This window comes from Phocoena phocoena, chromosome 9 (assembly GCF_963924675.1).
Source record: "Phocoena phocoena chromosome 9, mPhoPho1.1, whole genome shotgun sequence".
Classification (NCBI taxonomy): Eukaryota; Metazoa; Chordata; class Mammalia; order Artiodactyla; family Phocoenidae; genus Phocoena; species Phocoena phocoena.
In genome coordinates this window covers 16,350,416-16,378,034 of record NC_089227.1, presented here as the reverse complement: position 1 = coordinate 16,378,034, position 27,619 = coordinate 16,350,416, and the positions used below count along the sequence as shown (strand labels likewise).

At 40.5% G+C, this 27,619-nt stretch overlaps 2 protein-coding genes across 9 annotated transcripts in view; one reads left to right on the top strand and one right to left on the bottom strand.

Annotated features, from left to right (window-relative positions):
- HBP1 (HMG-box transcription factor 1) overlaps positions 1–21,079 on the top strand; it is a 31,056-nt gene extending 9,977 nt beyond the window's left edge. Inside the window, exons 3-11 of the mRNA XM_065883504.1 lie at positions 1,741–1,969; positions 4,791–4,929; positions 5,484–5,595; positions 5,684–5,796; positions 8,236–8,392; positions 9,070–9,214; positions 16,345–16,662; positions 18,758–18,899; positions 19,978–21,079. Coding sequence (XP_065739576.1) covers positions 1,741–1,969; positions 4,791–4,929; positions 5,484–5,595; positions 5,684–5,796; positions 8,236–8,392; positions 9,070–9,214; positions 16,345–16,662; positions 18,758–18,899; positions 19,978–19,995 — 1,373 coding nt within the window. The 3' untranslated portion in view covers positions 19,996–21,079. The remainder of the gene's footprint in view (positions 1–1,740; positions 1,970–4,790; positions 4,930–5,483; positions 5,596–5,683; positions 5,797–8,235; positions 8,393–9,069; positions 9,215–16,344; positions 16,663–18,757; positions 18,900–19,977) is intronic.
- Positions 21,080–22,061: 982 nt separating this feature from the next.
- COG5 (component of oligomeric golgi complex 5) overlaps positions 22,062–27,619 on the bottom strand; it is a 282,724-nt gene continuing 277,166 nt past the window's right edge. For all 8 annotated transcript variants that reach the window (XM_065883739.1, XM_065883732.1, XM_065883735.1 and 5 more), the window contains one exon: positions 22,062–22,176. In XM_065883739.1, the coding sequence (XP_065739811.1) occupies positions 22,062–22,176 (115 nt within the window). The remainder of the gene's footprint in view (positions 22,177–27,619) is intronic.

The following is a 27,619-nucleotide window of genomic DNA, read 5'->3' as shown; positions in this document are numbered from 1 at the left end:
GAAATTTGAGGATCTGACATTTGTGATTATCACTACTGCTGAGCTACTCCAAAGATACATGACCTGTAGAAGTGTGTAGGTTTGTTGAGGTATGACTTTGAATCGTATTGCTTTGCACTCGCTGTTGGAGACAGTGAACTGGTGAAGAGTGATCTTGGCTTGCTGCCACCTTTTCATCTTGGCTTTGTTCCCATTTAATATGCATTTCTCTCTGATGTTCCCAAAAACCTGAGATGTGAATGTCCTCATTTTATAAATGATGAAGTAGAGGAGGTTATATGCTGGAGTCTTCTTTGGGAATTTGGAGATCTTAAAGGTCTTGGGACATAACCTGTTTGAATGCTAAGAGATTGCTGGGCCTGAATATTCATTGAGGAGTGGTTACTATTGAGCAAGAAGCCCCAGTTCAATCAGGTAGTTGATTCCTCCACTGTCACATTTTAGGTTTCAGTAGGAAATCAGGAACCTAGGGCTCAGGGGGTCAAAAACTTGTACCACCCCTCATGACTTCAGTTTAAAAGTAGTTTCTGTAACTTGAAAGACAGAAATGAACCCTTTACAGTAAATAAAGATAGTCAAAGAACAGTGTTGGCAGTGAGGGAAGGGAAACGGCTCCACCACCATGAGAATTACAGAGTGGAATTGTCTTAAGTTGGTGTGATATTTTAGCTGCTGTGTGAAGGGGGGGATACCTTCTAGTCACTTTTATGAATAGGTGTCTTCAATCAGTACTTGTAATACATTTCTGTTTTAGTGAGCTATTCTGGGATATTCCCCTGAATAGGAATTAGGAGTATGTACTTTTATAGTGACAGTTTAGGAGAACTGTCAAGACTGGAAGAGTTTTTTGACATATATTGAAGAGACCCAGTGGATCTGTAGAGTTTGTAGGTATGTGTTTCAAAGAGGGTTGTTTTGGTGGTGGTTTTTCTTTTTTAAGGCCTGCAAGATGCTTTTTCTCCCCTCCTTTCTTTTTCTTTAATTTTTAATTCAATTTTTTAGAATTCAGTCTATCTTACAGTGTTCATAGCCTTGGCATGTACATGAGTGGTCCTTGGGTACTATTTCTAGTTTTCTTTCTTGGGTAGCTGAGAGTCTGTCATGAACTACCTTTCGGGAACACACTTTCTGGAAAAAAATAAGTAATAAATATTACTGAGTTCAGACTTTCTCGTTAAAAAGAAATAATTTAGCATAGATAAAGTCTAACAAGTAGTACCTGAAAATATATAATATGATCTAGGTTTCATCTTTGAAAATTGTTTTCATTTATTGCAGTAATCTTGTTGAACAGGTTCAAGTGTGTGAACAATAAGTACATCTGTGTACCCATAAAACGCCTTTTTCCTCTAACATGTTAACATAAAAATGTCTCAGTGGTATATGGATTATTCCCAGGTGAGCTATAAAAAACTGGGGGAAAAAGTCAGAAAACACAAACAGAACAGTTGGTGAACAGTTGTGGTAGTTACATGGTTTGAGTAGTGAAGTCATTAATCCATTTACATTTGCTAGGTTTACTTTTCTGTCAGACTCTGTTGGCCCTTAAATGTATAAGATGTCATTTTTTTTTTTTTCAGTTGAAACTTGTTTTCTTTCAAGAAAACATTTAGAATTTACACGTTTCCTCTCACAAAATTAATTAGCTAAATTTGAGGACCTCTCTTCCAGGTGTGATTGTAGAATTGTTCCCTGTATTAGTAATTTCCTTCTTATGATTTCGAGTGTGCTTATTTGCAGATGATCTTCCTGAACTTCAGGCTGTTCAGAGTGATCCTACTCAATCTGCCATTTACCAGCTAAGTTCAGATGTGTCACATCAAGAATATCCAAGACCATCTTGGAACCAAAATACCTCAGAAATATCAGAAAACACTTACCGTGAAAATGAGGTGGATTGGCTAACAGAATTAGCAAATATCGCCACCAGTCCACAAAGTCCACTTATGCAGTGCTCATTTTACAACAGGTGGGAACATTGGCTGTATTTTAATTGAAAACTTTTATCATGACAAAATGCTTTTTTTTTCTAGAGTTAAAAGTAATCTTGACCATCTCATGGGTGGTTTACCAAAGTCATTAGAATTACGCTCTTTGTCTTAAAATAATCAAAGAGCTGTTTCACCCAATGTCATGGTTTCATATTTTGAGAATTAGATAAAAGTGATAAGAGAACAGCAGAGTCAAAAATATTTGTAAATGGTTTAAAGTCATCAAAAAAATACATCAGACCAAGAATACTTTTATTATATATTTCTACTTAGATGAAAATTATATATGTCTAAGGAATCATAATTAAAATAGACATATTTTAAACTTTTATCAACCTTGAGTTTGGTTCCTTTTGGTCTAGGTTTATTTTTTTCCACAGTGTATGTGGCCTTATGTTATTTATATGTTTGCTAATATTAAAATGTTGAACTTACAAAAGTAGACTCCCATTGGTAGAAACCACTGTTTCATATAACCAGACCAGAGTTTAAGAAAATGAATTAATGGTGCTATGAAATTATGGAAGCTTCCAACTAATATTCCTAGAGATACCTAAATAGATAATATTTTATTAATTATCCCCCAGATTATAAAATTGGCTATGTAAAAAGACATAGATAAATATGATAGTTTGTAGGGAAGAGAAATACCCAGGTTTGCACTCATGTGAGTGGGTAGACCAGAGTCCATAATAGGTGATGTAGGAATAACTGAATTTTGGTAGTGTTCCTAAGTTAGTATAGTTCTTTGCTAAAGAATAAACTTGTTAGGTGTGAAGCCCAGCAAGTTACGCTGTTTTTCTTCTATTCAGCAAGGTCGTTGGTTTTGATTAGAGCAAATTCAATTTAATTAACTTCAGTTTAATCCATGAAGAGTTCCACAAGAATGAAAAGTTGCCTTTCAAAGTATTACTTCCTTTATTGTCCCAGTTTTCATTGTAATCTTAATAGTCAAAAAGTGAAAAATTGCTTTACAATTAAAAAAAAAAAAAACCCTGATTTTACTATTGGACTTTCTTTTTTCCCCGATTTTAGTTTAGAGATAGTACTGTTCATTTTTCACAGTAAGCTCATGAGGATTAATAATTTAGTTATGGGAAGTTGAGTAAAACCCTCAGAGAAAATTAATGTTAAAAAAAAAAAAACAAGTAAAGGAGTAGCTCCCTAAAGATGTAGATTACTCTCTGCGGCATTTTCTATGCTTCCCTTCTCCCTAGGGAACAAGAGCAAGAGTCACGCTCTGCCGTCTTGCCTGCCTTCTGACAGTCAGTGCTGTTCTCGTGACTTCTTGTAGAGTGTTAAACTGTGTTAGTTATTGAACTTGGGATGTCTGAAGTTGTAACTGTACAGTACCAAGGGCTTGAGGACAGGTAAAGTTTGTGTTATCCCTGCATAGATAGAGGGATGAAGAGACCATGGTGTTAGTGATTCAGGCACATGCAGCATATTAATTTTTACAGAACATTTAGGCCATATACATTTTAGAACATTACATTGTTATTTGTCTTTTAAATGGTTAAACAGTAGAACTGATAAACCCATTTTCTTTTACTAGTCACGAAGGCAGGAATGAGTTTAAGGAATTTTTAGCAGTTTGGCCATCCTCTTACACTTCATAAAGATGTAAATGTGTAATAAAAGGAAGAAGTTGGGCAAAGATGAAATATTATTTGCATTTTGAAATCCAAAGTTGATTGGAGAGTAAGCTAAAATGAATGGAAATTTGAGGGCTTTTTACTTAAGAAGTGTTATGAACGTGAAAGCAACGTACAGTTTTATATATGGATCCTCGTTTAAAAATTGATTTCTGCGAAGGTATAATAAAAAATGTTAAGTTTAAAAAAATGAGGGCTAATCAGATTTCTCAGAGAATAAGGGAAGAATTGGAAAGTAAGATGTCCCTCCTCTTTTTAGAAAGAGGATTAGTACAGATACGTGTAAATATTTTTCTGTTAAGGACCAAATCCTTAGTTGGCATCTCAGAATTGTCCTGATTTGGGACAATTCAGATTTACTTCTTAGACCCTGAAATTTTCCTTTCTGCTGCTTTCCAGACTCCTGAGTCAGTATTCCTTACTGGTCGTCCTTTATGGGCTTGCTGCTAACTGTTACCCCTCTTATATGTTTGTGGGGGAAGGATCTTAGTGTGTTCTGGGGAGCCCCGTGTACTCTGAAGGGAGCACTGCCTGGTAAAGAGACTTTTGACAGGAAAGCGGGGCAAGAGGTAACTTACTTTTTTAAGGTGATCCTGGTGCAGAAGTAGCTGGCTTTATGTGTAGATGCTTTGCAAATAGGCTGTTTTCTACTATAATAAGTTTAAACATTTTAGCTTCAGGTAGTTCACTGTATCTGCCCAGTGATACAGGCGGTTGGTAGATAAAAGAGTTCCGTGTTGGTCACGTTGAGCTTGGAGGGCCGAGATTTGGTGACCACATCACAGTAGGAGAGAGAAAGGGATCGGGAGCCCTGCATAAGGGGGTATCATCCTTCATGAATGAAACTGCACACTTGTATGTGCTTAGTGATATAAAAATGAGTGAATGAGTAAATGAAACAGTAGTTTGGAATTTAAAGTATATTATCTAATCTGAAAAAAACAGTGTTTAAAATGTGTGAAGAGGGTTTGGGTAAGATGTTAAGGGACGACATACTGTAGACGAAACCCTGATGTCTTTATTAGTGTTTCCCATAGGTGTCTTATATGTAATAACATTGGTGTTATGAATATGAAGTTCACCAAAAGGAAAGCTTTACTTTAAGGACCTTTGCTTTGTGGTTAAAACAGTTTCTTTATTTTAGATCATCTCCTGTACACATCATAGCTACTAGCAAAAGTTTACATTCCTATGCGCGCCCTCCACCGGTGTCCTCTTCTAAGGGCGGGCCAGCCTTCGCTCATCACCACTGGAAGGAGCAAACACCAGTCAGACATGAAAGGGTAAGTTTATTCATGAGGTTAAACTTCATGAAATCTGTACAGCAGCTGAAAAACATGAACTTTCCCTCTCTAAGCAGTTCTTCTGAAGCACATGCAGATGGGAAATAGTCTCTCTCGCTGTTCTCCTGCTGATCTGGATTCAGTTATATGTACAGCTCTATTAACTGTTAGGAAAGTTTGTTACCAGTGGGAACATGCATTTAACTAAAACTTCCCAGAACTTCAGTTTTCGAAGGTGATTTTTCTCCCTAAGTTTAGAATGATTAAGTTATCCATTAATAAGAAAGTCTTGGGACTTCCTTGGCTATCCAGTGGTTAAGACTGTGCTCCCAATGCAGGAAGCCTGGGGTCGATCTCTGGTCGGGGAGCTAGATCCGGCATGCCACAGCTAAGACCCGGCATAGCTAGCCAGCTAGGTAGGTAGCTAGGTAGGTAGGTAGATAGGTAGGTAGCTAGGTAGATAGATAGGTAGATAGATAGTCTGAAGACACAGATTAACAAAATACATCTTACAAAAGAGAAAACCTAGAAAGTTTGTAATATTTTTTCCACAGGCAAGCAGTGAGTCAGAATCTGGCATTTTCTGCATGTCCTCCCTCTCAGATGATGACGACTTGGGGTGGTGCAATTCCTGGCCTTCAACTGCTTGGCACTGTTTTTTGAAAGGTAAAAAATGCTTGAATTCTTTACAGTTTATTTGTGTAGCAAGCACAGTAGTCACATATCTAATACTTGCTTTTTACTTAAACTGTAGGCACACGACTGTGTTTTCATAAGGGAAGCAATAAGGAATGGCAAGATGTGGAAGATTTTGCTAGAACCGAAGGCTGCGATAATGAGGAAGATCTCCAGATGGGCACTCACAAGGTTGATTTAAAATCCTTAAAACTTGTACAAGTCTTTCAACAGGGAACATAGGTTTGTTATTAGTCTGCAGGTGTATCCTCCCATTTGCTTCCATGTTTGAATGACATTTTGGGAGGAGCTCCTGTGACTCCTCTGTTGCTCAGCCCGATGGGGAGGAGAAGCGGCTTTAGGTTTTACCTCTATAGTGAAGCTTTCTTAGATGGAAACAAGAGTGTGTTTTGTAGCACTTCGTACACATTTTATTTTGGGGAAAATTAAACTGGCATTAAACACAAAATGAATAAATAAACCAAAGCCTTACCTTAGGTAATCTACAAAGTGGTTATTTCTCCTATGGATAAGTGAGAATTGATTGAGTTACATTTAAAATGACCCATTAAAATGCTGGTGTTTTCTAAGTCGATAAGCAAAGGCAGTAGTGGGCAGCAAGCAGTAGGATAAATGTTGGATGAAACCTTTATCTTTGAAATCTTCAATTTCTCCATCTCCATTGTGGGCAGAGAAATTGGGCATGTGAAGTGTGCTTATGTAAAATTCCTGTTCTGCGCCTGCTGTCCCCTACTAGTGAGTCTCTTGAGAACAGCAGTCCTGACTTGGCGGCCTTCAGTCTCCCCTTCTTGCTGTAAGCATTACATAGTGAAGTTCACTGTAGTCCGACTTCAGCCTCTGCTGCTCTACTAAAATCATCTCAAAGGTTACTAGTTTTATTTTGATTGCTAAAGAGGCTTCTGCTTGTTCTTTTTGACATTTTTGCAGTGTTTGACATAGTGGATTGTCTACCCTTGATTTGCGTAGCATGGCAGTGCCCTGCTTCTCCTTCTGATGTCTTGTCTGTTTGGACTGGTGGCTTGTCTGCCCATGATGTTGAATGTTAATAAGGTTCTACCCTTCCTCACTCTCTTCACCACTTTTTCTCTGATGATAATGTCGACAGCAGCTCCTTGGTGGTCTGTGGAAACTGCTTTGGTCTTTCTTGGAGTCAGGAAAGCTGGGGTCTTTCTGGCTCTGCCAGCAGCTATTTGTATGACTGCCCTTGGGCAATCTATCAACCCCACTGGGTATTGCCTTCCTGATCTGTAAGACGGAACTGGGATTAGCTTTAAATTCTTATAACTCTAAGAATTAGAAAATTCTGTAATCTAGTTACTAGTATAGCCAACACTGGATTCACCTTTTTCTTCCCCATCCAGGTCCATTTTTCCCCTTTTAAGAGTATTACTACCCTTTCTTGATTGTCAGATTCAAGACCTTTCTTTCTTTCTTTTTTTTTTTTTTTAATATTTATGTATTTATTTGGCTGTGTTGCAGCACGTGGGCTCTTCGTTGCATCGCGCGGGCTTCTCTCTAGTTATGGCGCGTGGGCTCCAGAGCGTGCGGGCTTAGTTGCCCCGCAGCATGTGGGATCTTAGTTCCCTGACCAGGGATCGAACGCGTGTCCCCTGCATTGGAAGGCAGATTCATAACTACTGGACCACCAGGGACGTCCTCAAAACCTTTTCTTGATTGCTTCATTCAAAACATGAATGAAGTTGACTGTTTCCTCTCTTTGTATTCAGTTGATCCATTCTGTTTCCTTAAAGATTTTTTACATTTATCCTTTTCTTTCATTAGTTACTTTGACTGGACACTGTAGCTAGCTGTTGGCATGTCTGTCTCCTTTGTTTTTCTGTGAATTTAAGGGTAGGGATCATGTGTTTTCAGAGGCTAGCACCTGGCATGTACTAAGTGCTCAATAAATAGTGATTGAATTTAAATTCAGCCCAGTTCTACCACCACTGCACTTGTCAGTTCAAGACTGTAATGGGGTTCTCTCATTATATCTTCAAATAAATTGAATACTAGAGGTACCTTTTATCTGTAGCCTTTGTCATCATCTTAAAATCAACAATTATATTAATAAAAATATTTTCATTGACTTCCCAGTACCTTCTCAAAGGAAAGTTTAAGCATTTTGCCTGTCTTTAAGATCCCTTTACTTACTTACTTACTAACGGGGCCCTCCTTTGCAGTCTTATTTGCCCCAACTCTGAACTAATCTTGTATTTTTAGCAGATACTCAGCACTCTCCAAAGAAGTTATTAGTCACAACTATTCCTGGTGTAAGGCAGGTTCTTGTACCTTTTTCAATTGCATTCTCCTTTTAGATTCCAGTTCAAATGGGAATTGAAAGCCCCCCCAATCTTTTTCTCTTGGAGTTAATATCTCCCTTTATTAAACTCCATTAGCATTATTTGTACTTGGATTGAAGCACTTATTCCAGTCAGCTTTATATTGTAGTAATATCTGCCTTTCTTCGCTACTGGGTTGAAAGCTCCTTAATGGGAAGGATCCTGTCTTGTTTATTTTTACCTTTTCCACAAAGTCTTACACATAATAGGAACTTCACTCCATGTTGAGTTGAACATTGCCAGTTTATTTACTCTGTGCATGTATTTCCAGGGCTATGGTTCTGATGGTCTAAAGTTGTTATCACATGAAGAAAGTATATCATTTGGCGAGTCTGTACTGAAGTTGACTTTTGATCCTGGTACAGTCGAAGATGGTTTACTTACTGTAGAGTGTAAACTGGACCACCCTTTCTATGTTAAAAATAAAGGTAGGGTTTCAATTTTCAATTTGTAGTAACTTTTTAAAGAAAGCTTCTTAAATCTATACTTATGTCTTGTGGCATAATTATTTGATGATTAAGAAAAAACGTTTTGAAGGGAAAACTTCTTTCAAACTAAATAAAACTACCATAGGAAATGCCTTATAATAATACCTAATGATGTTTAAATGTCTTAGCAGTAGTCAGGTGGAGCTCTACTTCCTGTGGGTATGAACTTGTAGATTCATGTAGCATACTATAATAAGCTCTCTGTTGTTTTGATATAGTTTGGGGAATGGAGTATTCTGGTAATTGAATTTTGGTTGAGGCCAAATATGCTTTACACCTGAAGTCACATTAACACTGTCAAACGTAATGATGCAGAGACTATTTCATGGTCTCCATCATCATTTATCATTTACTATCTTGTAGGTCAATGGAAGTGCTGATTGATAGAATTTGATACATTAGTAAAATGCTGAGTTAAACTAGTTTTGGAGCGCTTTTGCATTGTTTAAATAAAACACTTGGATTTGCTTTGTGGCAAAGATATATGACTTGTGTTATAAATCTATGACATACTTTTTTTAAGACTCAGAAGTGACATAGTTATCATATAATAAATAATTTGGATGCTTTCTGTCAATCTCCATCCTTTATGTAACAATAGTTTGCTTTAACTTTAGGTTGGTCATCATTTTATCCAAGCTTGACTGTGGTACAGCATGGCATTCCATGTTGTGAAATTCATGTTGGTGATGTATGTCTACCTCCTGGACACCCCGATGCCATTAATTTTGATGATTCAGGTGTTTTTGATACATTTAAAAGGTAATATTGAATTCTTTTCTCTCTCTGAAAAAAAAATTAAAGTTTACTCTTAATCTCCCTAATGATTGCTGTTTAGGAGGTTAAACCTTTAAAGATCTGAGAATTATAAAAGGACTACTTAGAAGAGGGATGTACAGTTGACCCTTGAACAACACAGGGGTTAGGGGCACTGACTCCTCTACACAGTCGAAAATCCACATATAACTTACAGCCAGCCCTTTGTGTAGGCAGATTCAACCAACCATGGACTGAGTAGTATTTACTATTGAAAAAAATCCATGTGTAAGTGGACCCATGCAGTTCAAACCCACAGTGTTCAAGGGTCAATTGTATATGAATAAATGAAAAAATACTTGATAATTAAAGTAAAATAATATAGTTCGAGTTTTTAAATTATTATTAATTTATTTATTTTTGGCTGAGTTGGGTCTTCGTTGCTGCATGCGGACTTTCTCTCATTGTGGCGAGCAGGGGCTACCCTTCCTTGTGGTGCATGGGCTTCTCATTGTGGTGGCTTCTCTTGTTGCAGAGCATGGGCTGTAGGTGCGTGGGCTCAGTAGTTGTGGCTTGCAGGCTCAGTAGTTGTGGCTTGCAGGCTCAGTAGTTGTGGCACGCAGGTTCAGTAGTTGTGGCTCGCAGGCTCTAGAGCGCAGGTTCAGTAGTAGTGGCGCACGGGCTTAGTTGCTCCTCGGCATGTGAGATCTTCCCAGACCAGGGCTCAAACCTGTGTCCCCTGCATTGGCAGGCAGATTCTTAACCACTGCACCACCAGGGAAGTCCCTCGAGGAGTTTTACAAAGAATGAAATAATGCCATTTGCAGCAACATGGATGGACCTAGACATTATCATACTAAGTGGAGTGAGTCAGAGAAAGACAGATAGCATATATCATCACTTATATGTGGAATCTAAAAAATGATGCAAATGAACTTATTTACAAAACAGAATTAGACTCACAGAAATAGAAAACAAACTTATAGTTACCTAAGGGGAAAGGGGGGGTAGGGAGGGATAAATTAGGAGTTTGGGATTAACAGATACTAATATATAAATTACTATATATATAATAGATAAACAACAAGGTTCTGCTGTATAGTACAGGGTAGTATGTAATAAACTATAAAGGACAGGAATCTGAAAAAGAATATGTATATTAAATATATATATATATAAGTGAATCGCTTTGCTGTATACCAGTAACTAACACAATATTGTAAATCAACTATACTTCAAAAAAAAAAAAAGACTTTTACATGGAGTAGTCATGTAGGAAAAGTGACTTCATAAAACATTTAAGATTAGGAAATACCACATTATATGTCTAGGAATTAAATAGATCATCTTTGATAGTTAAGAAAAGAAAAATTTGCTAAATTTGGCCAGTTGTTTTGAACCAGACCATAAATCTGTTAATTGTATCTTTCTTTTTCTTAACTGTGTCTTCGTTTACTATTCATTTTGACCAAGGGCATTAGTTGCATGGATTAAAAATTGTAAAAACAGCAAAAAGTTGACATTTGGAAAGACTTAAAGAGGAAAGTGATTTTTCCTGAGATCACCCTATTAGTAAGTGGTAGAATAGGAGAAGGACCCATGTGTGCTGACATTCAAGAAAGTTGACCAACTGTCTGAAGTGCAGAACTTTTCTGGTTTTAGCACTGAAAGTCCTGCACCACTGGAAACCCTTCAGTCCTGGGAAAATAGGGGCAGTTGGTCACCTCCTCCCAGAAGGAACCCAGGGAAAGTATATGATATCTGGGATTTTAAGACCCATTCTTTCTTCTTTTTGAAAAAAAGTTAGCTTTTATTTATTTAGTTTTGGCTGTGTTGGGTCTTTGTTGCTGTGCGTGGGCATTCTCTAGTTGCAGCGAGCAGGGGCTACTCTTCATTGCGGTGCGCGGGCTTCTCATTGCAGTGGCTTCTCTTGTTGTGGAGCATGGGCTCTAGGCATGCAGCCTTCAGTAGTTGTAGCACACGGGCTCAGTAGTTGTAGCTCCCAGGCTCTAGAGCGCAGGCTCAGTAGTTGTGGCGCACGGGCTTAGTTGCTCCACGGCATGTGGGATCTTCCCGGACCAGGACTCAAACCCGTGTCCCCTGTATTGGTAGGCGGATTCTTAACCACTGCGCCCAGGGAAGCCCCAAGACCCATTCTTTAAGATAATTATCAAATCCATAGGCCTTTAAGTAGAGAATTTTCAAGAATTTCTGCTGGCCTGAAGATTTTAAATAAATTCAGTTTAATATAATAAAATAAAAGGTTAATATGTTTTTTTATTTTGAAAGCGTAAGTGAGACTTTTTTTTTTTTTTTTTTTTTTTTGCGGTACGCGGGCCTCTCACTGTTGTGGCCTCTCCCCGTTGCGGAGCGCAGGCTCAGTGGCCATGGCTCACGGGCCCAGCCACTCCGCGGCATGTGGGATCTTCCCGGACCGGGGCACGAACCCGTGTCGCCTGCATCGGCAGGCGGACTCTCAACCACTGCGCCACCAGGGAATCCCAAGTGAGACTATTTTTAAAAAACATTTTTAAAAATCAACCAGCACAGGGCCTGGCACAGGCTATATGCTCAACAAACATCTGCAAGATTGCAATCTAAATGCTGTTTGACTCTCTTTTATACAGTCTTTTTTGAAAAACAAGACATTGTTAAGGTCCAGTACTCAGAGTATTCTTAGGATTTAGATCCATGATACCTCTAATGTTTGGTGAGAGTGTAAATGGATAAAAAAATTTTGGAAGATACTTTCGCTTTATTGTCTACCAGTGAATATCAGCAGTTCCATTCCTCTGTATGTACACCATAGAGAAGTAAATGCTTGTAGACATGCACTAGGCGATGTGTAAAGTTCAAGCTGTGTGTTGCTTATGACGTGGAAACAGTATCAGTACTCATTCACTGGAGACTGAATGCATATAGTGTGATACAATCATACAGTAGAATTCTTTTTGTCAGTTGAAGTTGAATGAACCGTAGCCATACATTTTAAAACATGGATCTTTAGAAGTGTTAAGTAAAAATTAGTCTGGAATCAGATGTTCTTTGGAAATATATCTAATAAAATTATAAATCTAATTACATTTATATAATCTTTCTATAGTATGTAAAATACACATTATACAGTTACGCCAGGGATCCTCAAGGTCACCCCCAGGTTCAGTGACTTACTGGGAGGGCTCACAGGATTTAGTACTTAGTCATATGCACAGCTATGATATCTTACATTGAAAAGATATGAAGCAAAGTCGTGAACAGGAAAGACGTGGGCTTAAGTCGGGGGAAGCCAGGCTCCCAGTGAGTCCTCTCCCCGTGGAGTCACACAGGACAAGCTTATTTCCCCCAGCAGTGAGCTACAACACGTGTGAGTCATTATCTACCGGGAGGCGTATTAGGCACACAGCACCAGGGGTTTTATTGGGAGCTGGTTGCATAGGCTGCCTCTGCCTGGCATATACCAAAAGCTTCCAAAAGGAAAGCAGGTGTTTAGGGTAAACCGTATTTTTTGTACATACAGTTTAGGAACAGTGAGCCACTCTTATCAGTTGTGGGTATGATGGGAACCCTCCCGAAATCCAAGTTCCAGATGCTAGTCAAGGGCCAGCCTGTAAGTAACCCTTTGAAAGGACAGCAAGCCTGCAACGTTAATTCATTTCTGCACAATGAAACATTATGTAACATGTTAATATAATTGCTATTTTAACATAATTAATGTCACTATAGTTTCTATCGTGTTTATGAATGAGTTTTATAATAAAATTGTTGGGAAATTGAGGGAATGATTAACAGTTCAGGAGAATGGTTACCTCTGGGGGTGACAAATGTAGAACTTTAGTGATATTAGAAATATTGTTTCCTTGTTATTTTAAAATTTTTATTATACATATATTCTTTTTCATATTCTCTTCCATTATGGTTTATCACAGGATATTAAATATAGTTCTCTGTGCTGTACAATAGGACCTTGTGTCTATCCATCCTGTGTATATCATCAGTAGTTTGCATCTGCTCATCCCACACTGCCACTCACTCCCTCCCCCACTCTTCCTCTTCCCTGGCAACCACAGGTCTGTTCTCTGTGTCTTTGAGTCTGTTTCTGTTTCATAGATACGTTCATTTGTGTCATATTTTATCTTATTTTAGTATTTTTTATTTATTTATTTTGGCTGCATCACGTGGCTTGCAGGATCTTAGTTCCCCGATCAGGGATTGAACTCAGGCCCTTGGTAGTGAAATCACAGAGTCCTAACCACTGGACCACCAGGGAATTCCCTGTCATATTTTAGATCATATGGTTGTCTTTTTGACTTACTTTGCTTAGTACGATAATCTCTAGGCCCATCCATGTTGCTGCAAATGCAAGCCTCAGTGTTTTAACTGTAAAATGGAGGGGATAACACCTGCCTAACTCTACTCCTTGTTGTGAGGACTAGAAATTATAGTATCCAGCTGGCACACAGTAGGTGCTCTTGGGTCATGCTGGTCTAGGAAGGGCACTGGAGTAGATGTTAGCTTGCTGAGGACCAGAAGTAGTCAGCAATAAACTGATGGATGAGCTCTTAAACACAGTAGGTGGCTCTATTGTAGAAAGGAAGCTTCCAGGTGAGAGAGCTTGATTGAGTTGAAGAAGCCCACTTGAGACATTGGGTATTGAGGCCAATCTTCTAGGCATCAGGCAGGTTTAGGACAGTCACTTTACCAATCTAGACTACTTCTCCAATAATAATTGATACCCCAGTTGAGTACCTGCTGTGTGCTCACCTCTGCCTTAAGTGTTTTATACAGTCTGTTCTGCCAGCTGTGCAACACTGCATAGCAAATATTATCTTCATTTCAGAGCTAAGTAAACTGAGGCTAGAGGGTTACCTGCCCAAGCTCATACCATTAGTAAGTGGCAGAGACGGGCTATGAGCCCAATTAAAATTTTATATTAGTACGTTCTCCAGAGTGATTTATTTTACCCTCTCGGTCAGTTGTCAGTCATTTTGAGAGCCTAGTACGTGCTGGCACTGGGGATTGAAGATCAGTTAAGACATAGGCCTGCCTCTTTGCTTCCAGCCTAGAGAAGGGAATGGATGAGGCCGTGTGTACCATGTGTAGGTGCTAGTTGGGAGGCAGTGTAGCCTGGTTAGCAACAGCTCTGCAGCGGACTACCTGGATTCACAGCCGGGCTCTGTGATAGCTTTGCTGCGGAAACTGGGGTAAGTTGATTTTTCCATGGTCTTCAAAACAAAGAAAAAAGCTGTAAAATGAGGATCATATCGAAGGGAGGGTTAAGTGAGTTAATATTTCTGATTCAGTTAATAGACACTATACTATTGTACTTTTTCTTTAAGAGCAATAGACAATGACGGTGGAAAGGGGCATCCTAAGCTCGAGGAATGGCACGTAGAAGAAGAGTGAGGTGAACTAAGGCACATTTTAGGAACAGATAGCAAAGAGAGCGAATGCTCAGTATAGCAAAAAATTAGGCTCTTTTAAAAAGATATTTTATGTAATATAATGCTGTAGTCATGTCAAAAATCTGAATTCTGTGATTGAATATTTCAAGCTACTTTAAATTGTATCCATAATGGAAATGGATGACGGTTATATTTGTACCACTAGATGGTGGAGTTTTCAAATTTCAGTAGGCAATTAGCTTACCCTATTTTTAAATCTTTCGGTATTTCAAATTGTAATTATTTTACTGCAGTAGAAATTAATAATTTTGTGTCAGGTTCATTTACAAATGCTTAAGTTTGCTATTTTTCTAAATTACATATGAGAGGGGCTTAAGATAGCAAAAATTATTTCTCTGGCATAATACTGATTGCTAAGCGTTTATTGGATGATTTTGGAGTCATACTTGTAAGTACACTTATTTCATGTAATACCTTTAAAAAAGCAGATGTTGTGTGGTTGATAATTGGTAAAAGTCATTTTTACTGTGTGCAGTGAATGGCGTGCACCTCACTTAGGTAGCTCTCCCTTTGTCAGAATCATTCATAATCGCACATTGCTTCACCTGTAGGCGGATACTATTCCTGTAGCTATTATCAACCTGTTGATGGACTGCCAGAATCTCTGTTTCAGGGAGAGAAAGAGGAGTTGGGGTGAAGTAAAAGATTTTCTGCTGAGATTACCAGTGTAAGCAGTAGAAGTTAACAGAGTTGGAAGAGAATTCTCTTGACAGGTATATTTTTAGGCTGTGGTCTACATTATTTCTAATTTTCAGATGATGTTTTCAATTAATCTGATGGTTATTCACCTTGAGGTTTGCCAACAGCAGTGCAGAGTACCACGGTACTCATGAGGAAACCTGGGGCTTTGGAGCTGGACAAACAGATCTGGGTTGAGAGCTAGTAGCTGTGAGGCCTTGGGTGAACAATACTTTTTTAGCTTGTTTCTTCATATAAAGAGAGGATAATGATAATCGCCACGCAAGCTTGTTGAGAAAAGGAGATGATACGGAAAGCTTATATACCTATATAAACTGAACATACCTAGCAAAATGTGGCCTAGCAAAATGTTTTAAGTTATTAGGCTATGTTATAATATATAGGGGAGACTAATGCATGTATGACTGTATTCACATGTCATTGTAAACAGATGACCCAGGCTGCTGTGCATTTAAAGTTTCTTTAGCTACATTTAACCACTTCTATCTGTCCTTACCCAACATCTTGTCTTCTGTAGTAGTTAGTCCTTAGGCCTGGTATACGCTTGCTACTCTGTTTTAATTTTGTAGTTTCAGGCTTCTAGAGGTCAACAAATTAGATTATCAAATTTGTCAAAAAAATGAATCTAAAGTAGGAATGAGTTGTATGGGATCTGAAGAAGGTGTTTGCTATGAATAAAGTATGTGGATTGTAACAGATTCCTTTGAAGTGGGGAGGCTTGGAAGTCTTTTATAAAAACATTTTGTATTAAGATTAAAAAAATAAATTTAGTAAATGCATACATAAGCTTTCATCTTACAAGCAACTATCAATGGTGAAGTTGCTAAAGTAGTGTTGGTAACATTATTTAAGGTAAAATACATTGAAATTTCCAATCAGATCTTAAGGGTCTTTTTTTTTTAAATCCTGTTTTCACAAATCAGGTAACTATACTGAATTAAAATCCTGTTAATGAATTTATATATTTATTTACAGCTATGACTTCACGCCTATGGATTCCTCTGCAGTCTATGTGTTAAGTAGTATGGCTCGTCAGCGTCGTGCATCTTTGTCTTGTGGAGGACCTGGAGGTCAAGACTTTGAAAGATCTGGATTCAGTGAAAACTGTGGCTCCCCGGGATCCTCACAGCTCTCTTCCAATTCTTTGTATGCTAAAGCTGTCAAAACCCACAGCTCAGGGACTGTGAGTGCCACTTCTCCTAACAAGTGCAAAAGACCAATGAATGCCTTCATGCTTTTTGCCAAAAAATACAGAGTTGAATATACTCAGATGTATCCAGGGAAAGATAACAGGTAAAAGTAGTGATAATTCTGACTGTAACAATTCAGTAACACTTCTGTGCAGTTCGGAGGAGCTGGGACAGTTGCGTTATTCAGTAGCCTTCATTATTGAGTTCTGTTTTCCACGTTGATTTTAAAGTAAAATGTTTAAGTGGAATTTTTAGGGTCATGTGTAACTGTTTCATAATACCTAGACAGATAATTAGGTTAGCTAAGAGGTAAGGATCTGCCTTCTAAAATAATATTAAATGTCACTTGCCTGTTAGATGACACAGTTCTAACAATTGACTGTTCCATCTTTACAGAAAAGACTAGCACCTTCTTGGGTCAGATCTCAAGGATGTACTTATTTTACAACTGTGTCATGCTACGGGATGTGCAGGCATTGGCAGTTTGTAATGACTGCCAGATTTGTCAAAAGACTACGTGGGGTCCTCACTAGAGCCCAGGGATAAAAGTTAACAGTGCGAGTCCTTCCTACTGTTTGCTTGTGCCCATACCTCATCTCTTAGAATCCTCTACTGCTCGCTTCCTCTCAAACCAAGTTCTCCACGAATTAAAATTATCTTCTCCATTCTTCCTAGTTCCCTTAATCCTTGATATTCTGAGAAAAGTCAAATGATTATGCACATAGAATAATTCAGCTTTGAATGCCGGTTTTAATGACTCATGATCTTTATATATACACACATATATATATACATGAGATATAATTGACATATGACATTATATTAGTTTCAGCTGCACGACATAATGATTTACTATTTGTACCTATTAAGAAATGATCACAACTAGTCTAATATCCATCACCATACATAGTTAGTAATTTTTTTTCTTGTGATAGGAACTTTTAAGATCTATGTTCTTAGCAGTTTTCAAATATACCACACAGTATTATTCACTGTACTCACCCCGCTGTACATTACAGCTCCATCACCTAAAACTGGAAGTTTGTACCTGTTGACCATCTTCACCCATTTTGTCCACCCCAAATCCTTCCATTTTAAAAAGAGAAGCTTCTTGTACCAAATGCATCTGTGAGTTGGAAATTGATACATATGTGAATACTTTTTAATCAGTTTCACTAGTAAATGTGTCAACCATTATATAGTACCTTTAACTCGGAGACTATAAAAACCGGTTTTTATTTTACTAAAAGAAGATGCAGTGCAATGTTGAATTGCATCGACTTACTGGATTAAAAAATACATTTACTACATTTTAAATTTCTTTTCAAGTAGAGCTTCTGTGGCGACTGTTCTAAAGCCCAGATGCCTGTTCTCTAGCTTCCGTGTCAGCCACTGTGAAATCTTTTGTATGTACTTCGTGCAGTCATTCCAGACCACCTGTTTCGTATGAGTGTCATGAAATTAAGGGTTAATGAGGGTTAAGCTCTTCACAAAAGGGAAACAGTTTGTGTCTGCCTGTTCTGGATGAGACCACTTTAGTAGTTTTGGGAGCAAATTAATAGGGAATAGCTTCAAATTTCTATCATGATGGGTCTTACCAGTTTGACTTTTTCCCCTTTGAGTTTATCTGGTTTTCTTAAGTAGTAAGTGTAAATGTGGCCTAAGGTTTATTTGGTCTTGTTTTTGGAGAAGTGTGCATAGTTAGCGCCACCACATTTTCACGGCGGTTGCATGAATGAAAAAAGGCTTATCGTGACTATTTGATGGGTTATGGGCACAAACAGAAAGAAAGAATACCTCTCAATACAAGGTGAATACTTTATGCTGCTGATACTAAACACTGTCTGCCTTAATAATCTTAAACATCTTTGGAAGACCAATGTACCCAATGGTAATTCAAACCATTTCGTTGAAATATTTAACTTTTTTCTTCAAATCTAAGCTGTGTAAAATATCCAGTTTTTAGCCCTTTTAGATATTGGCCCTATTCTAGGAGGCTTTCATTGCCAAGATTACGATGAATGGACTATGACTTCAGATTTTACTGGAAATGAGTACAGTAGTCTTGACCTTTCTCCTTCTCTATGTTGGACGAGATTTTTGTCTTTCAACTTTCTACTTCTTCCTAAAGTAGCAGCACTTGACATGAGTTTTCTGAAAAATTCTTGCTTTCAACACTGTAAATGTTTCTTTTACAGAGCCATAAGTGTGATCCTTGGTGACAGGTGGAAGAAAATGAAGAATGAAGAGAGGAGAATGTATACATTAGAAGCAAAGGCTTTGGCTGAAGAACAAAAACGTTTAAATCCTGACTGTTGGAAAAGGAAAAGAACCAATTCAGTATGTTTCAACAAGTAGTTGCTTAAAGTGATCTTGACTTAACTCCAAAATTGTACTAGCGTATTGGAGCGGTTGTTAGAAGCTTTAAAAGGGCGTTGATGCCGTTTCTCAGCCTTCTTACCTTTCAGAACCTAAATAATGTTTGCACACCATGATATATAAGGCAGGCTGCCTTTCGTCATTAGTGCCATTTACTCTTGTAGCTTGGAAAGTAGGAATGTTTGCTAGAGATGCTAAAGTAGAAGAATCTGAAATGAGTATTTCTGGTTGGGTTGAAAGATGGGGCTTATTAACTCATTACTATCACAGGAGAAGAATTTTCTGATTTGGGGTGGTATGTCTCAACAGCCTTTCTTTTCTTAATTGGTGATGGGCTGTGGAGGTGGGGACTTCTGACATTTGCACAGAATTTCTAGGTTAAAAATCTCAGCAAGGAGAAGAAATAGAAAGGCCCGGGAAGGCTAGTAAACAAGTTTGCACCATAATAATGCTGTATTGGATAGACCTTATTCTTAAAAGTTTTCCATTACTAGACTAGCATCTTTTAAGTGTTTTCGATTAATTACAAGAAAACGTCACATGATTGATAGAACAGAATGAGCTCAATTTGAAATATTTAAAGACAAAGGGACAGCATCAGTACTTGGCAGCAGGAGGGCTGGCCAAGGATGTTCTAATTCATTCTCTGTATTTGTCTATTTCTGTATAGTAACATGTGGTTCTCATCTGCGTAAGAATTTCTTATAAAGAAGCAGTCAGCAGTCAGATTCCAGTATGAGGGTGACTGAACTAGATTTTTGAAGTTCTTTAGGATTCCATGTGGTAGGACTTGGCCTGGATCCCCTTTCCTGTCTGCTCATCCTAGTCGATCTCTCTTGTCTCAGCATTTTCATAAATTTTCTGGATGCTTGGACCATCAGGTATTATCAGACTTTAAAAAAATCACCACCTTTGAGAAAGCGATCTTTTTTTAATAGTATGGTTGTTAACATTATGTTATCCATCTTAGCTTTCATTTGTAGAATTGCTATGTATTGATGTGTAAACATTCACTGAGTTATTAATTTTATCTCCACAGGGCTCACAACAACATTAAACCAGGATGCTTATGTTCTTAAGTCTGTATTTGCATAAACATTGACTGTTGATGGAAAGACTTAAGAAGATCAAGGTCTCACCATTTGTCCTGAATCCGTGTGACCGTAAGATACTGATAGCATTGAGTCTTGAAATGATTGATTTAATAATATGAGTGAGGATTTGCTTTCTCCATTAGAGCATTAAGTAAGCTAAAACTATCAACATTGTAAACCAAATTGCCTTATTTTCTTCCAAACTTCATATATGTCTATCAGGTAATATAGGCTTGAAAATTGATATCCTGTGGTGCTAAAGTACAGTAGAAAGAGAGGAGAAGTGTATACATGTTTTATTTTAAATTGTACAAAGGGGGAATTTAAAAATATGTAACTGCTGTTTATACATTGGCTCCTTACTGCTTATTAATCTGTATTGTATACATAATGGAGTGAAGCAGAAGCCGGGAGTTGGCCTTTCCTTGAGCAACCACCATATGGCTCAGCATCTGTGCCAAACACGGGGGCTCCTAGTCTGGCCAGTGCCAAGAGGTTGCCGGAACAGGGGGCAGGTGGATGGTGTCAGTGTCACAGCCTGAGAGCCACCTGCCACGGCTCCCGGAGCATGCTGAGTGGACGCGCCAGGTGGCAGCACCCACCCCTTGCTCGATGGAGACAGCCCAGGCCAAGGTAAAGTTAGTGAATAGCATTGGGGTATAGTCACTGTAATGGTGCTGTTAACGGTTGACACCATTGTATTTTTAACTTTTGTGTCCTGTATCTCCTCAGCCACATATCTTAATATCGTATTTGTCATCGTATCTCTATGGTGGGGGCAGACTTTGCACTTATGCAGTGCAACACGTGCACTTTACTTTCCTCCAAACTGTCTACAGTGAGAGCAAACACAATGGCAATACAGCTGCTTATGCTCTGAGCTACAATCATGGCTTTTCATGTTACTTACCCAGTGGTCTTTCTGGTTAGGAATCACAGCTGTAAAATTGAATTTCAGTTCATTTACACTTCATGATGTTGCCCCTAAATTTTGCACACTATATTCTTGTATATTATTTCAAATAAAAGGAAAAAAATTGTTTATCTCTGACTTCCACTGATTGATCCTGACTGAACTTTACCAATGAGTCATCAGAATAACAGGTTCAGGAGATGGAAAATATTTTAGAAGTGGCTTATGGGATTTTAAACATTAAATTTAAAATAAAATGTTAATGACGGCAAGGGCAATAGAAAACTAAGGACCTAGATTACCTACTATTTATAAGAAATCTTGTAGAGTAAAAGTTATTTTTAACTTGGCATCTCTGTTACAAAGTTGAACAGCCCCAAAAGTCTGTTTTTAATAAAATGACACACAAGAGTGTAAAGACAGCCTTGCTCTATCTTTATTAAAGAAAGATACAGTAAGACACAGTTGAACAACATGTAGCCCTACATCTTAGCTTTGGGATATGCCAGTGGTTCCCAAACTTCGTTGCACGTTGGAAACACTTCAGGATATATATATTTTTAAATACTAATGCTTGGCTTCTACCCCCATATGTGTTAATAAGGGGTACAAATTGGGTACCCCCATATGTGTTAATAAGGGGTACAAATTGGGCATCAGGGTTTTTTTAAAGCTTCTACCAGTGAGTCTAATATGCAGCCAAATATGGAAACCACTGGGCTACCTACTTATCCAGTGAGGAAGGATGCCAGTTGGGGAGAAGCAGTGTACTTACTATAAGTTGGTCGAATCCCTTAAAAAGCAGCGGGGACTCTGTGATGGGAAAGAAGTTTTAGATAGCCTCATAGAAAAGCCTGAGAGGAAAGACAAGAGTTTGGTATCTTTCTGGAAAAAATCAGGTCCACAGAGTTGGAAGGTGGTGATGATGAATCAGTTTTGACATTTTATGCTACGTAAGGTAGAAGGGCTTCAGAGGTAAACAGCAAAGATCAACAGGAAATACAAAAAATTCAATTACGTTCTTAAAATAGGCAGCTGTCCTTTAGAGTATGTTAGTTTAATTGCCCACCTTGGATGGGTTAGCACAAAATGGACACTAAGAAATACTTCACATTATTACTGAAGAGCAGACATAGCTTTCTGAAGCAGTTGAACCATTATGGGATAAACTGGTGCAAATTCTTTGCCTTCTCTGCTTTTAACTGATTGAACATAAGCTTCCAGGGCACCCCTGAAAACCAAAAGAAAACAAGGATCAGATTATACAAATGAAATAAAGGAGCTCGGAGGATGCCAACACCTAAAAGCAGCCCATTTCTGGAACTGCTTTGCCCAGTCGACCAGCCCTCAAACACTTGGTGGTCGCGTTCCTGTGGTTAAGGTGCAGAGCTGTGCACGGTTTTCAGCCCGCGTTGCACTTAGTGGTCTCATCACCCAATCGGAGGCTCTCTGGCGGCTAAGATTTCTTTCCTACTGAAGAGACTTCTGCGGAGCCAAGCGCAGCCTGTCTCGACGCGCCGAGCTCACGAGGGGGCGCCCTGCACTGTGCACGGCACTGCCGGAGGCGGGGCCCTCGCTCAGCACACACCGACACTGGCAGGGCTTTGTATTCCTGCTACCACAAGTCGGATAAATTGTTCTTAGGCTCCAACCGTTGGCCTATTAGGCGACGAGAAGGCAGGCAGTCTGAATTTAGCCAAGAGTATGATAATGATGTTCTCATGAATTAGATCCGGGGCCCACAGGTCAAGTCCAGCCCTGTGTGTGTTCGTTTATGCATATTTTTCATTATCGGTCTATTTAAGTTCCAAGTAGAACAATTTTTTGTCATAGCCATGAAGTTTCACACTCTTGAGAGTAGAGAATTTCCATAAAGATGTAAGTTAATACCATAACTCGGCTCACATACTGTCTCAAGTCCCATCTAATGTGTAATTTTTCACTTTTATTTGCTCCCAAACACTGAAAATATGCATCCTCTGTCAGGCTTGGCCGTTATTTTCATTTCACTGCAGGGGATATACTTGCCAGGCGCGTGTCCAGCTCTGCTCACACCACAGCGCCCTGCAACCCCACTAGCCACTGTCATGGTTTCATACACAACTGAATCTCCAATCTCTCATTTCCAGCCCTGACCTCCCTCCCGATCTCTGTGTTCTGGACATCTTTATCTGATTCCTTCCAGGTCTCCCTCAAACTCACCTGTCAGAAACCTAGGGCTGTCCGAACCCATGGAACGTATAACACTGGGAGTGAGCCCCAGTGTAAGCTACGGACGCTGGGTGACCATGATGTCCATGTGGGTTTCCCAGCTGTAACAAATGGGGCCACTGTGGAGGAGGGGGTGTTGATAATGGAGGCGGCTGTGCAGTGGGGGCAGGGGACAGGGAAAAATCTGTGCCTTCTCAAATCTGCTGTGAACCTAAACCTGGTCTAAAAAATAGCAAAGAAAAAGGAAAAAACAAACCTAGAATAAAAAAACTCTGCCCCTTCCCCTATTTGAGCAAAGGACACCATCATCTCCCCAAGGTCTGTATCTAAAATTCTTTTAGTCCTACACCTGACCACCACTTTTAACTTACCCCACGTTACCACATCCGGTCCCTCCTCTCCCCTTTAGCTTCAGTCTCAACCCTGCCATCTTGTGCCCTATTTGCTGCTGTAGCCTCGTAGGTGGTGGTCACCCTGGTGCCATCAGCCCTGCACTAGAGGACCTGCCACACTACAGCCAGAGACGGCCCCCTGAGGTCCGTGACCTGCCATGCCCTCTTGCCATCGGGGCAGTGTCTCCACTCACAACCCCACCGAACACCAGCTTCATCAACAACCTCCCCCAACGCTGTGCGACTGCTGGGTTCCAAACCGTTTGCTGTGCCCTAAAAAGACCCTCAAATCATTAGTTTCCGTTGTTCGCGTTACCGACACAGGCAGAGCAGCTCCATCCAGCTCACTGGTGACTCTCAGCCCAACCCTGAGAGACCTGGGTGCTCGTGCAAATACCACTCTGAAAGAAAGATGCCTCTGCCTAACAAGGTCGGGCTCCAAAAAGGGCTTGTTTCCCTTCGACCACACTGGCTTGTCTCATTATTAGCAAGACACAGCTTCTTCATTAACCATCCTTATCTTTGGAACGCCCCCCCCCCCCACACTTTCTTCCTCATAGAGCTTTTACACAGGACCAGCCCAAATGCCTTGCTTTTGATAAAGCCTTTCCTAACTCGAGGCAGCACAAAGCTGAATCCACCGTGGAGTCACATAAAGTGGAAAGGTCTGGGACTTCTGCACCAATAGCATGGCTTAGCCAGACCCCAGCATTCGGGGACGGATTCCTGAAGGCTGGCTTCAAGTGAAGTAATACTTTACTACTCATGCTAAAGTAAACTAGAAACCAGCTCTGCGGGGGCCTGGCAGGCTCTTAGTTAAGAAGCACCACTGGTACATCAGGCTCTGCGCACCACACCCCCCCGCTCCCCGCACTGAACTAGCTGTGTGATCTGGGCTACATTTTGAGCCTATTTGCTCATCTGCAAAGTGGGAAGAATACCTACATGATTTAGTTTTGAGAGTTAAAGGATCGTACTGTGAAGAACCTGGCTCTCTTCCAAGTACATCTATGAACCTATGAAGCACTCAAGTACGGTTTTCCCCACCGCGCTTCTGATGGCCTCAGATTCTCCATGTAAGGAGCAAGTTGTTTACGCTTCTACCATGCATGACCACATTGCCGTGAAAGGATCTGTGTGTTGGTTCGTTTCCCTCTTAATATGTAACAACTCTGAGGCTTGGGGCTGTTTTCTGCATTTATGTAGCCCCAGGACCTAAGTGCTTGCCAAATGCAGGGTGAACGAATTAAAAAAGTGAATTAGATACAGGAAGACAGAGAACTGTAATGAAAAAGACAAAAGCAATGAAGAAAGGAAATAAAAGAGAAGCATGAGTGCAGGGATCCTCAAAAGTACAGGCAGGCAAAATGGAATTTAATGCCCTTAAAGAACAATGTCCTGTGAGATGCCTTATTCATGTCAGGGCTGAGCCTTAGATGAAGCTGTTTCTCTGTGAAAAAACTTGTTTCTTTTAGTAATGCTATTTGAGTTGCTATGGCATCCTGGGCAAACGCCCCACTCCCAACATGTAGTCCCTCCAGATTCACACAAGGTAGAGAAACCCCCAAGGGCTCCAACTGTCTTTGAGACAATGGTGTGTATGTATCAGTCTAAGAAATTAATGCACTGAAATTCACAGAAACTGTAATTCTGCAATGAATGGGTTAGTCATTTTTATCTAATCAATGGACAAAAATCCACTTAGCAGTTTCATCTGCTTTCAGAAGGATAAGATATTACATAAAACTAGACAATATGTGGAAGAAAGTTCAGAAATGAGTTTGGTTAGTGTTTTTGGTTTTCATCAAAAACACCATCAGAACTATGGAGAGAAAAAAGATTAAAGCTGCCCTCCCACGTAAAATCAGAGCAAGATTTTCAAGCAATTATTACTTCATTTGCTTGAGCAAAACATCAGCTTTCTTGGAAGTCGGGCCAAGCATTATGTAAGAGTCTCAACTCTGGTTTGTATCCAAAATAGGAAGATTATTAAAGTTACCCTTATTGAAAAAAGAAATTAGTATAGGAATTGTGCAAACAATTAGCAGAGGGGAGGGTTTGTGGTAACATGGCAACACTGCCCAATGTGATATAAACTAACCAAGTGGAGGATTTTACGGAACACACAAAATTGATTTTTGTCAGGCAGGACCTACCAGTGTGCTTAGTACAGAGATACCTAAATGACTTAAAAAACTACCATGTGCCTTCGCAGGCCTTCCCCTGACTCCATCCTCTCCTGGGTCTCACCTCAGGCACCCAGTTCCCAGAACTGGAAGGGATCTCACACCATAGGAACACCTGAGAGATGTTCCTATGTGGAGACCAAACCCCCACCTCCAACAACAGGGATCCCGTGGTTCTGCAGAAGTGGAGCAGCTGAGGGAATGGTTCCCAGCCCGTGGGCCCTGGACGCCCGGAGGAGGGCAAGGGGTCCAAGGATGCACGCACGGGGCACTGAGAACTGTCTGACGATTGTACAGGTGAAAAGTACCAATAAGCAAATAAAGTCTGTATATAGTTGTGACACCATAAAGGTGTTCCCCTACTGAGACTCAGGAAAAACAAAGGAGAAGAGGCCACAGTCAGAAGAGTTGCTGTCCTACTGCCAATATCAAGAGTCGGTATGTATGCTGCCAATCCTACCTCTTGTGCAGAACTTGAGAAATCTTTCCATCACAACTTCAATCTTTGCCGAGAACGTAGTCAATACCTGCAGACCCCCAGGAGTTCCCCAGGCTGCCGCCCCGCCCCCAAGGGCGCACACGCCTGCCTGGCAGGGGCCTGGAAGTACCATCTTCCCCACTGGCCCCAGGAGTCACTGATGACTCCACTTTTAAAATTAACTTGACTAGGATCCATTCAAGCTCTAGAGAAATGTCTGGTGTCAAAAAGAAGCAGAAAGGAAGGCAGAAGAGAGGTCATTACTTGCCGTTTGTTCTGCAGCACTAGCTGCTATACCCTCGATCTGCCCTACTTCTGACGACTTAACACACTGCGCCGGGAGGAGATGAGTCTACAACAAGGTTTGCCCCCAAAGCTAAAACAAATTTACTGACATTTAAAGGGCAATACTCACCCTAGGTTTATCTACAGGGGCAAGAAATTCATCCAGTGGTGCTTCAGTATGCAGGGATGAAATCAGTTTTGCAATAACAGGTAAGAAAGGACGTTCTCTAGGACAGAGCTTCCTGCTTTGTTAGCAGCCTGGGCCGGAGCAGGAGCACAGGGTTTGGAGCCCCCAAGGAGGGCTTCATCCCCTGCTCAGGACCGAAGGCTCTGGTATCAGCCATGCGTGGCGTGATGCGCAGGCCTGATTCAAAAAGCTTGACAGCATTTCTGAGCATGGTTTTCGGTTGCTAAATATAGGCTCAGCAACAGCACTGCCGATGAAATCACTCGGGAGACATTTTTAAAAAGAAGCAAAAGGAAGCAGATTTGTGATGTGCCCACAGCAGGACAACTGTTGTAGATGAGCTCAGTCCAACTCGTTAGAGGACAAAGGTGCGCCCTGTTCCATCAACTGAGCCCTGCGCACTCCTGTACTAGCCAGTGGGCTGCAGCTGGCGAGTCAACGGGACTCGGGGAGGGCACCGCAAAGCCCCACACCAGCCCCGGCGGAGTCCCCCGTCCACACCTGGGGCCTCTTCTGAGGGCCGTTTAACCAGACGCCGCACTGACCGGTGACAGCTTCACCACACGTCCCACCCCACTCCTCGCTCAGATACTCAGAGCCGAGAGGACAAGCGGCCAGCACGGAAGAAGAGCAGGGGCGCGGGCCACCCTCCTCTTTATCCACTGGCAGGGCCGGGTGCTCCGCCTGGGCGCCGGTCGCCACACTTGAGGACTCGGCGCCACTCCCGGATCTGGCGGGCTGAGGCTTCCTCCATGACCCCCACAGCTTCCTTCCTCGGCGGCAGGGGGAGTGGAGTGGGGTGGGCTCACACTTGGCGACTGTGCTGTGAAGCCCCAGCTGTGCTGCGGAGCCGCGGGCCACTTTAAGAAATCCCGATGCTGGCTCCCAGGGAGATTCCGAGGCAGTCAGGGTGTGGCCTTGACATGTGGATTTTT